Source organism: Idiotropiscis lumnitzeri, chromosome 20, assembly GCF_059441095.1.
Source record: "Idiotropiscis lumnitzeri isolate Australia: NSW breed Sydney's pygmy pipehorse chromosome 20, RoL_Ilum_1.0, whole genome shotgun sequence".
Lineage (NCBI taxonomy): Eukaryota > Metazoa > Chordata > Actinopteri > Syngnathiformes > Syngnathidae > Idiotropiscis > Idiotropiscis lumnitzeri.
In genome coordinates, this window is record NC_142410.1 from 9,665,192 (window position 1) to 9,675,868 (window position 10,677).

General features: G+C 40.8%; 1 protein-coding gene across 1 annotated transcript; it reads left to right on the forward strand.

Moving 5' to 3' along the window:
- Positions 1–3,856: 3,856 nt before the first annotated feature.
- Positions 3,857–7,270, forward strand: LOC148317598 (ras-related protein Rab-5C-like). Its single transcript, XM_088284566.1, has 6 exons — positions 3,857–3,997; positions 4,877–5,165; positions 5,350–5,501; positions 5,901–6,023; positions 6,097–6,190; positions 6,496–7,270. The coding sequence occupies exons 2-6, from the start codon at positions 4,988–4,990 to the stop codon at positions 6,633–6,635; spliced, it is 687 nt and encodes a 228-aa protein (XP_088140692.1). The 5' UTR covers positions 3,857–3,997; positions 4,877–4,987; the 3' UTR covers positions 6,636–7,270.
- The last annotated feature ends 3,407 nt before the right edge of the window (positions 7,271–10,677 follow it).

Here is a 10,677-nt window from a genome sequence, read left to right on the forward strand (position 1 = left end):
ATAAAAAGATCATGTTGGCAATCAAAAATGAAACAAAAATATTTTACTTTGTACAGCCGTGCTTTCTTTTGTCTCCGGGACACTTCGAAATATTTGTCCAAAGACTTTTTGATTTTCTCTCTCTCTTTTTTTTTTTTTCTCTCTCAGAGTTTCACCCATAGGCAGCTCCTTGGTTTTCATGTTGGTTACGCCACTCGTATGAATTCCAGGACTTTTGCTTGCATAAAAATCAGTGGGTTTTATTTCCCTCTTTTTTTGTATAATACAAAACTTTATTAAAACGTCTTTGCTGAAAAAAAAAAAAAAAAACATAAAATATGACTTGATTTAGTCATTGCACAAATGAATGATAATACAAGCTAATGACAAACTTTTGATGTCGTGGTTGCACAGCGACAATAAATGAACTGGCCTTTCTCCACACAACTGATGAAAGTGTTTTATTTGCTGTGCTCGCACGGAATGTTAAGCGAGTCGCCTCTGTGCTCAGCTCGAGGCTGAGAAGAACCACCAAGGTGGAAGAGTGATGGCTTCCGCCTCTTTCCTGCCATAATCTCTTAATAAGGCCTTGCTTCAATTCAGTTTAATGGAATTTAGAGGCAAATAACCCCTGCGCTGTCGCTGCTTAATGGCAAAAAAAAAAAAAAAAAATGACTAAGACTCTCTGCAGATAGCAAAGCCGCCTTTCCTTTCCAGTGGCGCTGTTTGAGATAATTGGGAGAAAGAAAAGAGGGAAATATAATGACAGCTTTGCTCTTCAAAGCGAGTGTTTTAATCATATTTAATAACCCCAAAAATGCACAATACATCAAAAGGCGACTTGGGTGTGTTGGATTGGACGGCTGCCAATGTCGCTAATGAATTCTGATGTTCCACCAGGACCAACATACTTTGTCTTGCCCGCCGAAATGCGCACTGACACATTTATGGCTGTCGACGAAGGAAGCGTTACAACCTTGAAAGCGGCGACTTTGTTGCACGTGGCCAACGATGGATGAAGAATGACTTGATGTGTTGGGGAGTCGGAGGAACAAACTTTGAAGCTTTGGCGTCGGTTGAACTCAAATCAGTGCAAGCGGGGCATCGGTGATCAGCAGAGGAGGTTAGAGGCCGGCGCGTTTAATCACGGCAGTCGCTCTCCCGTCACCATGGCAACCGTGTGCCACTTGGTTTCCGCTCTTGCTTTTTTTTTTTTTATTCTTTTTTTTATTGGATGCCCCCACTAAAAAGGGACAAAACTGCATGTTTACTTATTCATCACAGCACACCTCGACACAGGTTGCTGCAGTAACAGTGTCAGTGACTCGCCACGCAGCCGCCCACGCTCCCCCCCCCCCCCTTTGAAGCCCCCCCCAGCCCTTCCAACACCTGCTTTTGTAATCCCGTGTCCACATTGGCGACGAGTTCCGCGCTCTTGGACCGCAGTTCAAAAAGAAAGAAGAGAAAAACAAAACAGATGTCATCCACTTAGATGCTGTGGGAGAGAAGTTCAAGTGTACATAAAGTGTTCCACCGCCAAATTGTGGATTTGTTGTACTACTTATGAGCAGTTTCGATTTCTCGATTTAAGTCGTTGAATTGTTATTTTTTTTGCTAATACTTTTGTGTTCAAGGAAAGGAATATATTCGTAAGAGGAAGGCGTGGATGAAGAAAGAAAAGAGGCGTAAAGACGTTTAATGCAGGTCCTAAAACACATGACGCACGCGCCGTCGAGTAGATGTACGTACTCATTGTAATTCTGAACGCCTTCTTACCCAAACGCCTGGCAGGACTTGAAGGTGACACTTAACACAAAGCGACTCACAACGCCAGCAACTCGGGCCTAAACGACCAACAAGAAGCAAGTGGAGGTCAAAGGTCGCTCGTCACATTAGTGAGCTTTCAAAATGCGCTCCTAATTGGACCATAAGAGAGGATTGTGTAAGGAAATAAGCAGAATCATAATAACACGAACTGACTGGCCTTCGCGTACCGCACATGTCCAAGATATAAAACGACATCACGTCTTCGACTGAGCGCTTAATATAACACACATGTTGCGTGAAACCCGCTGCAGACATAGCGGCTTATTAAAAACTGGCTTTGCATAAAACATGCAATGAATAACGGCTGAATGGAGGCTTATGCAAGTGTTATCCAATTATTGTTTACTTTTCATTTGTTGCCAGCATTCCTCACTGGCTTCATCATCGAAAAAGCCAGCTCATGTACAATACATGACTATTTTTCCTGTATATTGCAAATGTCAGGCTGAAGTGAATCAAGCGTGAAAATAATATGAGAAAAAGCCTACTAGAATGTCTGAGCTTCATTTGGGGTTAATTAGAGGCACTTTAAATGGTGGCAAGTGTGTGCTAGCACCCATTTAGCACGAGTTTAAATGTGATTGGTTCATACTGAACACAGCCAAATCCCAATTCTAAGAGGGTGTGCGCACATTTGCAACCGCGTGATCTCGGTTGTTTATTTAAAAATTTGAATCGAGTTGTACTTGTTATTGGTCAGCAGAAAGCAAGAGGAGGTTTTGAAAGTTATTTTATTCTCATTTATGTGTATAAAAAAATCTGGCATTTGAACAGGGGTGTGTAGACTTTTTTAACCAACTAACTCAGTGTAATTGTGCAAACCACAATAATAAGCATCATGATGAATAAGAGGATCGCTGTGATGTTGTCATGCAAACGGAGGCCCGCTGAGTGATATTCACCTCAGGGTCCAACGTGATCTTTGCTCTGTTGTTCCGTCACCCTCCCACTGGTGCTCCAGTGGCATTTCAGGAGCTCGGCCTCCGCATGCATCAAGCCTGGTGGCTCCAAAATCAAAGTCCCCCCCCCCCACCCCCAAGTTGAACTTTATTAATATTCCCAGCTCCCCGACCCCCCAAAAAAAGTCTCTGGTGGCCTGATCGCTATGATGAGGTCAAAGCCTACGCAGCGTCTAATTCGATTGTCATTTTAAACAACTAGTGATTAACATCGGCCACGTAAATTATGATTTTTGTCAATCACTGCATTCCAAGAAAATATGCCTCAGTAACATTTGTGACTTCCAAGGCATAAAAGTAGTTTTACAAAAATATGCCAAAAATTTGGATTTACGATGTGGAAGTTTTCCCAGGCTTCCTGACCCAGAAATCTCTTCAACACTTGGGGGGGGGGGATTTTATGACAGATGGAGAACAGACAGAGTGACTTTTTTTCCCAATTAACAATTTTTAAAGATACCTTTGCTAATGTAGTATTTACTTGGTATGCTGTATAGATATATATATACACTACAGTAACTAGATTGGGATATTAAATAATATCTCCCTGCTATATATTGCCACCTGCTGGAGAAACCTAAACCTATTACTCGAAATAATCCTCATGATGGCCTTCAATATATATTTTTTCTTGATCCGGAATAAATAAAATGTGGGATTGGAATAGTTTCCATTTTCTATTCATCTATAGTTACCTGGTGGTAAAAAAGGGGGTGGGGCTTAAGATAAAGGTCTTTGTTTTATGGCTGTTAAACCGGTTATGGTAGTCCATAAGACAAAGGTGTTTATTCATGTGGCAATAGAGTTTATCTGTTGGAGTAAAAGGATGAGCTTTGTTATTTACCATGCAATTATTTGATGGACAGATGTTGACAAATCAATTGAGATGTTTTGTAATTTAATTCAATTAAATTTCATTTGTGTAATATATAATATTAAGACTACTAATTTAATTCAATTTAAATATATGAGTAATACTTGAATAAATATTTTAATTATGAACGGATGAAAAATTCACATTTGCAATGCTCCGTTCAACCAATTAGGGGCAGTAGCGTACAAGTGGTGCAACACTCTCCGCAATGATCGTCGACGCAAAGGAAGAAGTTACACAAGGCGGAAGTGCGAGATTGTTGTGCCTGTCAACACTTGGCTTCAAGAAAAGGATAAAAACTGTTGCTACGGTGGACTGACATGGTCGTTGTTGAATTTTGACCGAGCTTTCGTTACTGGTAAGAACTTTGGTGCGGTGATTGTTTTATTTCGGGATAACTTTTCGTGTCAGACGACAGGTAGGAGTGTTGCTAACAGGATTTAGCCTCGCGGCTAATTGGCAATGTTGAATAAACACGTCTTGGACTGAATACAAGGTAAATACCAGACTGGTTCACCATTTAAATGCCTTTGTTTGGGCACATTTGTATTTGTTTACGACTGGAATGCAGTTTTTAGGTGACAATTGCGGAAGCGTCGTTTCCAAAAAGATTGAGGAAATAATTGAGTATGGCGGAATAAACAAGACTATGGGGAAACCCGGGCCTTCGATAATGCGGTCGATATATTAAGACGTTTAAATTACTAGATTAGACTCGAAAGATTATTTTGTGACAATGTAAAACTTTGACATGTCAAAAATTCTGGAAAAAAAATCGACGTGCAAGAAGTTTAACATGTGAAAGGAATTCTGTAAAAAAATGATTTCTATAGAAAATAAACTTCTGTGGGGCTGTTCCATTGTTCTACCCATTTTTTAAAATAGTAACACTTACAAAATGGATTAGTGGTGATGGATGAATGTATAGAATATTTTTAGTATTAAAAAATAAATAGGTGTTGAAAATCCAAACTCAGATGACACGGACATACTTTACTTTTGTATTTGATTACATTATTATTAGCATTATTTTAATAATGCATTAATCTGTCGATTTTGTCAATGCATTGAAGTTGATTTAAAAGAAAAAACAAGTTGTAATGTCCATTCATATATTAAAAAAACAGGTCTTCAATGCAGAAAATGTAAACACACCTGTCACACAATTGGAAATTGACTCAAGTTTGAATATGAGGAAATAATCTTTTTTTTTCCCTCCTGCATGTCAAACGTGTAGCAGTTTCTGGCGTCTGATCGTCGACTTCGTTCACCACCAGTGCCTCAGTGGCCAGTCTGGTTTCATTCCAGTCCGGGGCCGCCCCATCTGTAAACAGCCTCATCTGTATCCATGGCGGGTCGCGGCGGCGGCGGCGGCGCGAGCAGGCCTAACGGTGCGACGGCAGCGACCAACAAGAGCTTCCAGTTCAAGCTGGTGCTGCTGGGGGAGTCGGCGGTGGGCAAGTCCAGTCTGGTGCTCCGCTTTGTCAAAGGCCAATTCCACGAGTTCCAGGAGAGCACCATTGGAGGTCAGAAAAAATGTTTTTTTGTGTGTCCTGATCAGGGTTGTGATAGTTTGGAATTTGACTAAGATCTGTTTGGACATTTGTGGTATATGGCCACTGTCTTAATAGCCTCAAAAAATATTTGCATAGATATTAAACGAAATAAGATTTTGTATCCACATTGTGACATGTGTGTACTTTTTCCTAGCGGCCTTCCTGACTCAGACGGTCAGCCTGGATGACATCACGGTCAAGTTTGAGATCTGGGACACGGCGGGCCAGGAGCGCTACCACAGCCTGGCGCCCATGTACTACCGAGGCGCTCAGGCCGCCATCGTGGTCTACGACATCACCAACACCGTGAGTCGCGCTTGCAGCATCTACTGTTTGTGATTTTTGGAGCGCTGGAATGGATCAAGCTCATTTAAATTCATTTTAAGTGGAATTAATTGTAGGCCTGACCAATTAATCAGAAAATTATTTTTTTCAGATGTTCTTGCTTTTTTTTAATATCAGAATCGGCCTAAAAAAATCCAGATTGGTTAATTTTATATTCAAGTAAATAGAGTTGCGACCCTGGGCACAGAAGAAACTTGTGAGTAAAGGTATTTTTCTCCAGCTCTTTACCTGCTCAAAAATCAAGGCAAAACATCGTCCGACTGATGATTCATATCTGGGGAAAAAACTTGAGGGCACGACTGTATGCCGTATTTAGGGGTACGAATGACAGCAATGCAAGTAAAGCTTATTGGTCCTCAGGACACATTTGCGCGTGCAAAAAACTGGGTGAAGGAGTTGCAGAGACAAGCCAACCCAAACATTGTGATCGCTCTGGCCGGCAACAAGGCTGACATTGCAGACAAAAGAGCGGTGGAGCATCAGGTACGAAGAGGAGGCGCGCACAAGCATGTGCCAGCTTTGCTTTCAGTTGACACCACCAACATCTTGTCTTCAGGAGGCACAAGAATACGCTGAAGAAAACGGGCTCCTCTTCATGGAAACCTCAGCCAAGACCGCACTCAATGTCAATGATATTTTTCTGGCTATTGGTAAGTGTTGCATTTATGTAATAACGGGTGCGAGGCCTTTCATTTTTTTTCTATTAGTGAAGGATAAAGACTGAAAAGACATGTGTGTGGATCCAACACAATGGCGCTAAAGCACTTAAAGTAATTTCTAATCAATCTTCCACTGCGCTTCATCAGAATACGCGTCAATGGATATTTTTAGTTTTGCAAAAAAAAAAAAAAAAAATGTGTGACTTGGCAAAAGGTGAATGTTGTCCCATTATTTCTTCTGACAATAATAAATTTCCAGTGCTTTTTGTAAATGCCATCCTGTTTTATCTACGCAGCCAACAAGCTACCAAAGAATGATCCCCAGGCAGGCGCCGGCCAAGCTGGCCGGGCCGGCACGGGAGTGAATCTGCACGACACCGCCTCCCAGAGCCGTAGCAGCCGGTGCTGTAGCGGCGCAATCGGCAGCGGCAACTAGAGTCTTGGTGAGGACAACACTTAAGAAAAGAAACACTGGAGGACAGGCAGAGCACCTTCGCCTCCCCCCTGACTCCTTCCCTTCCTCCTCCTCCTCCTCCTCGTATGCTCTAAAACTGACATTTAAATTGAGATTATTTGGATCCTCTTTTTCATTTTTTTTTTTTTTTTTTTTAAAGACAACAATCACATGCTAAGTGGGCTGATCCCTTCTGACTGGTCTCCTTCCATCTATCTACCTCCCTCCTCATCTTCATCACTTCCTGTTTCAAAACTGTCTTCAATTATTATTTTTTATTTTTTGGTGGATGATTATTTTTTTTGTCTTCCCATTTTCGCGTGGGTATACTGTATTGTGTGTATATTATGTACGTTTATGTGTATATAAAAACACAGTATATATATATATATATATATTTATATACACACATGAATACTATATATATTATATACTGTATACATACCGTGTGTAGTAGCTTCCATTGACTTCCCTTTTCAGCAATCACCAGAAAAATAAGACATTTTGTTTCCACGAGTGTTGCGTCGTTCGAAGGTTGACGTCATCGTCATTGATTTGACTGAGAATGGTGGAAATAAGGCGTGCGCATCAAATATAATAAAGCTCATGCAAGATGATTTATTATGGTTTGTGCTTTTTCTTCGCTTATGTCAGTGGGTATAAAAAGTCAACACACCCCTGTTCGAATGCTTATATTTTGTGATGTGGAAAAATAGGAGAAAGATCAATTTGAATACCTTTTCCGCCAATGGCGTGACCTGTGACCCGTGCAACTCAATTAGGGAGGGAAAAAAATGTTTTTTTTTTGTTACTTCCCCTCGCAAGTAATATTTTTGTTTTGCTGCATTGAACTTTGATGCATCTTTGACCACTAGATGGCAGCATCTCACTGTTTTGTAGAAAATAATCAAATAAATAAGCAGGCGTAAAACGTTTTTGCCCATTAAATGCCGAAAAATACATTTGTTTCAGGAAAAGAAACATGCAATAAAAATGAATATGGAATATAGCTCGTCAAAATGTTGCTTTTCATTTCGAGTGAATGTAAAAATCAGGCCAATCGCAGAAATATGCTGTCACTGAAATTTAAAATTGAGGTCTCTCTCTTTTTTTTTTTTTTTTTATTAAATTCAATGAAGCGAATGTCTTGTGCTTCCATTTTGAATTAGATTTAATTTAACGAATTAAAAAATGGGCGTGAAAATATGAATCTTGCATTTGTCCAAATCATTGTGTGTTTGTGTTTGTTTGTGTGTATGATTGTAACATATTTATGTTTGAACAATTTAAGTTAAATACGCAATTTGATTTCAAATGAAATGAATAATAATCTTCTTTTAACACGTGTCCTGTGAGCATCGGCGGTATTTAGAACAAGTATCTGGTGTCCACTTATATGCGAATCTCCTTTTTCATATTTATTTGTCTGTCATAGCTTCAAAATGCTGTACCATCTTGCTGTCCCAAAACTTTTTGTGTTTACCGCTATCATCAAATGTCTGGAAATGCTTCAAATGTCCAATGTGTGACACATCCATCACCAAAATCAAGTCATGTCTCTGTGGGAATCATAATGACTATGCCCCCCCCCACACCCCCCTCCCAATCCACTGTAGTGCTTTTGCAGTGGTTGTGATGATGCATCATCATCATCATCACTCGCCTCCAAGATATGCAGCCTCGCTGCCAAAGAGCAGGCGGGCCCACTCTGTTCACAGTAAATAATTTCTCATTTGTGGCGCTGTCAATCATGATGTGTCATGGAGAGGAACTCATTTCATGCTCGGCCTGTGTGAAAGGCATCGGCAGAAGAGCCGGTGAGCAAACCCCTCGCACCCCTTTTGCCCTCATCTGTACTCCGCCTGTGATAATTGTTGTTTGTGTCCAATTTGCACAACAAATGAAAGCAGAAAAGTGGCCATAATGGTTGTCATAACAACAAGGCTTTTTTCAGATTAGCCCCCAGTAAGTCCCATTTTTTATTTTTTATTTTTTAAAGCTTGAATAATAAACTTGAGAAATGCGCCTTCCGATGCATTCTCTTTATCTTTTGGGGGATGGAAGAATTGTCAGTGAGTAGCAAGGGCACGAGGGCGCGGCATTTGGATTGCACGCCATGCGCCTCGCTCTGAGGTGTGCGCTGATAACAATCCCATCAGCAACGTGCAACAATAATTGTCTCTTATCTATGATGAAAGATCGCACCGAGTTGCCACCAAACGGCCTGCGTGAGTCTACAAGGGGCCGCTTACAATGTTGAAATGCACGAGAAACACAAATGATCATATGGGAATTATTTACTCAACGGCTCAAATTACCACCAGGACGACATTAGTCATTTTAAAACTATTTACACAAAAGCAGCTCAATTAAAAAGTACACTGAGCTACAGAGAGACTGGAAGAGTCACAGAAAGTTGTACAAAAACAATGAGCAGTTGGACGTGTGCATTCAGAGGTTTAGAGGTCAAAGGTCACCTGTACAGGTTGTAGCGCATTTTGGGTTGACTTGAGTCTTATTATTCGATTTTCTAATTGTATTTTATTGCTAATGTGTGTCAGTGTTCTGAATTAAATTGATGTGACACGGCAGGTACGGGCATCTCTAAGTGGTAAGGCATTTATTTTTTGCGATATTTCCTAAAATAATGAATGGCCTCTGGTGGATTATTTATATATATTATATAGATATATCATATATCATTTAAAGGTTATTTTAAGATAATCGCGTATATTTTTTCTATATAATTTCAGGGAAGGTTTTAATTTTTGTTATTGCTGCATTACCCCGCATAGTGGCTTTTGGTGATGGTCATTTATTTCGATTATTTTAAGATAAATCCTGTGTTAAAGTCCAGAATTTGTTTTCTGATAATTGTATATATTTTTGCCAGAGAAAATATTGTGTGTCTTTTCGTTTTTATCCAAAGAGGAAATGGAGGAATTAAATCAAGGTGAGGCGTTTATTTTTAAAAGCACCAGCTGCACAGTCCGTTCGAGCGGAGGCAACTGTTGCTAGAGCGACGGGCGTAATTGAAATGTGTCGTGGGCCTGCTACTCGTGTTGAGCGTGAAGAACAAAAATGTGCGCACTTATGCTAATGTTGGAGCCAAGTGCTGCTGCTAAATCCAACGCGAGGAGCGTGCTGATTGGTCTTTCTTGAAATAAACCATGTTTTGGTTCACCTCAGTAGGAGTATGGTTTTAGCATTATAACATTTTTTTTTTTTTTTTTAATCCAAACAGAGACCCTTGTCGGCACTCGTAGGCCTGCACAAGCACATGTTCGCCTTTATTTTTAGTAGGGTAAGCGGCCTTACGCCGGGGTCATGTGCTGACTTCAATAAGAAGGACATAGCTCAAACTCCAAGTATGTTTCCACTGTTCATCCATCACCAAACGGCTGACAGCTGAGCCGCAACACACCGAAGCAGGTTAACTCCAGAATTAATCTGCAGGCCTGCGCTTTTTGAACGCAGCCCAGCAATGTTAATAGAGGGAGATGAGGGGGTTCAAGTGGGTGGGGTCAGCCAAGGATGACTGGTGACGGGCCTTCCCACACCAGACAATAGGAGTGACAGCTGGGGAGGATTTCACGTGTCAGCGTCGCGCGACTTTTGCCTTTGGCCGCTCGACTAATTGATCATAAGTCAGTATGTAATAGCATTGTTGGAGGGGTAGTTAACATACCTGTCCATGTGGGGTGTCAGATCCAGTGGTGGACGGTCGAGGGCTTTGAATATTTGTTCCAAACAAGCTATTCTCTTCTTTTTGTCGTGTTTAACTTGCCTGTTACCTGTATCTGTACTGCTGACCTATCTTAAATTTTACGGTTAACTCAACGGTTGTTTCTTTAACCAATCAAATTTCTAATTTGTCCTCACAAGGCCATAACGTGCCCTCAATGACATCCGCTTTTCCCCATCCTCTGATTGGATGATAACAGCAAAAGCTGTTCCATGCAATTTCGACTTGCAAAACACGCCTGTCGCGATTTGCACACAAAAGTGCTTCATAATAAGCATC

Coding starts and splice junctions, on each gene's coding strand:
- LOC148317598 (XM_088284566.1), top strand. CDS start 4,988: ATGGCGGGTCGCGGCGGCGGCGGCGGCGCGAGCAGGCCTAACGGTGCG. Junction 5,166..5,349: donor CCAGGAGAGCACCATTGGAG/GTCAGAAAAAAT, acceptor ACTTTTTCCTAG/CGGCCTTCCTGACTCAGACG. Junction 5,502..5,900: donor TCTACGACATCACCAACACC/GTGAGTCGCGCT, acceptor ATTGGTCCTCAG/GACACATTTGCGCGTGCAAA.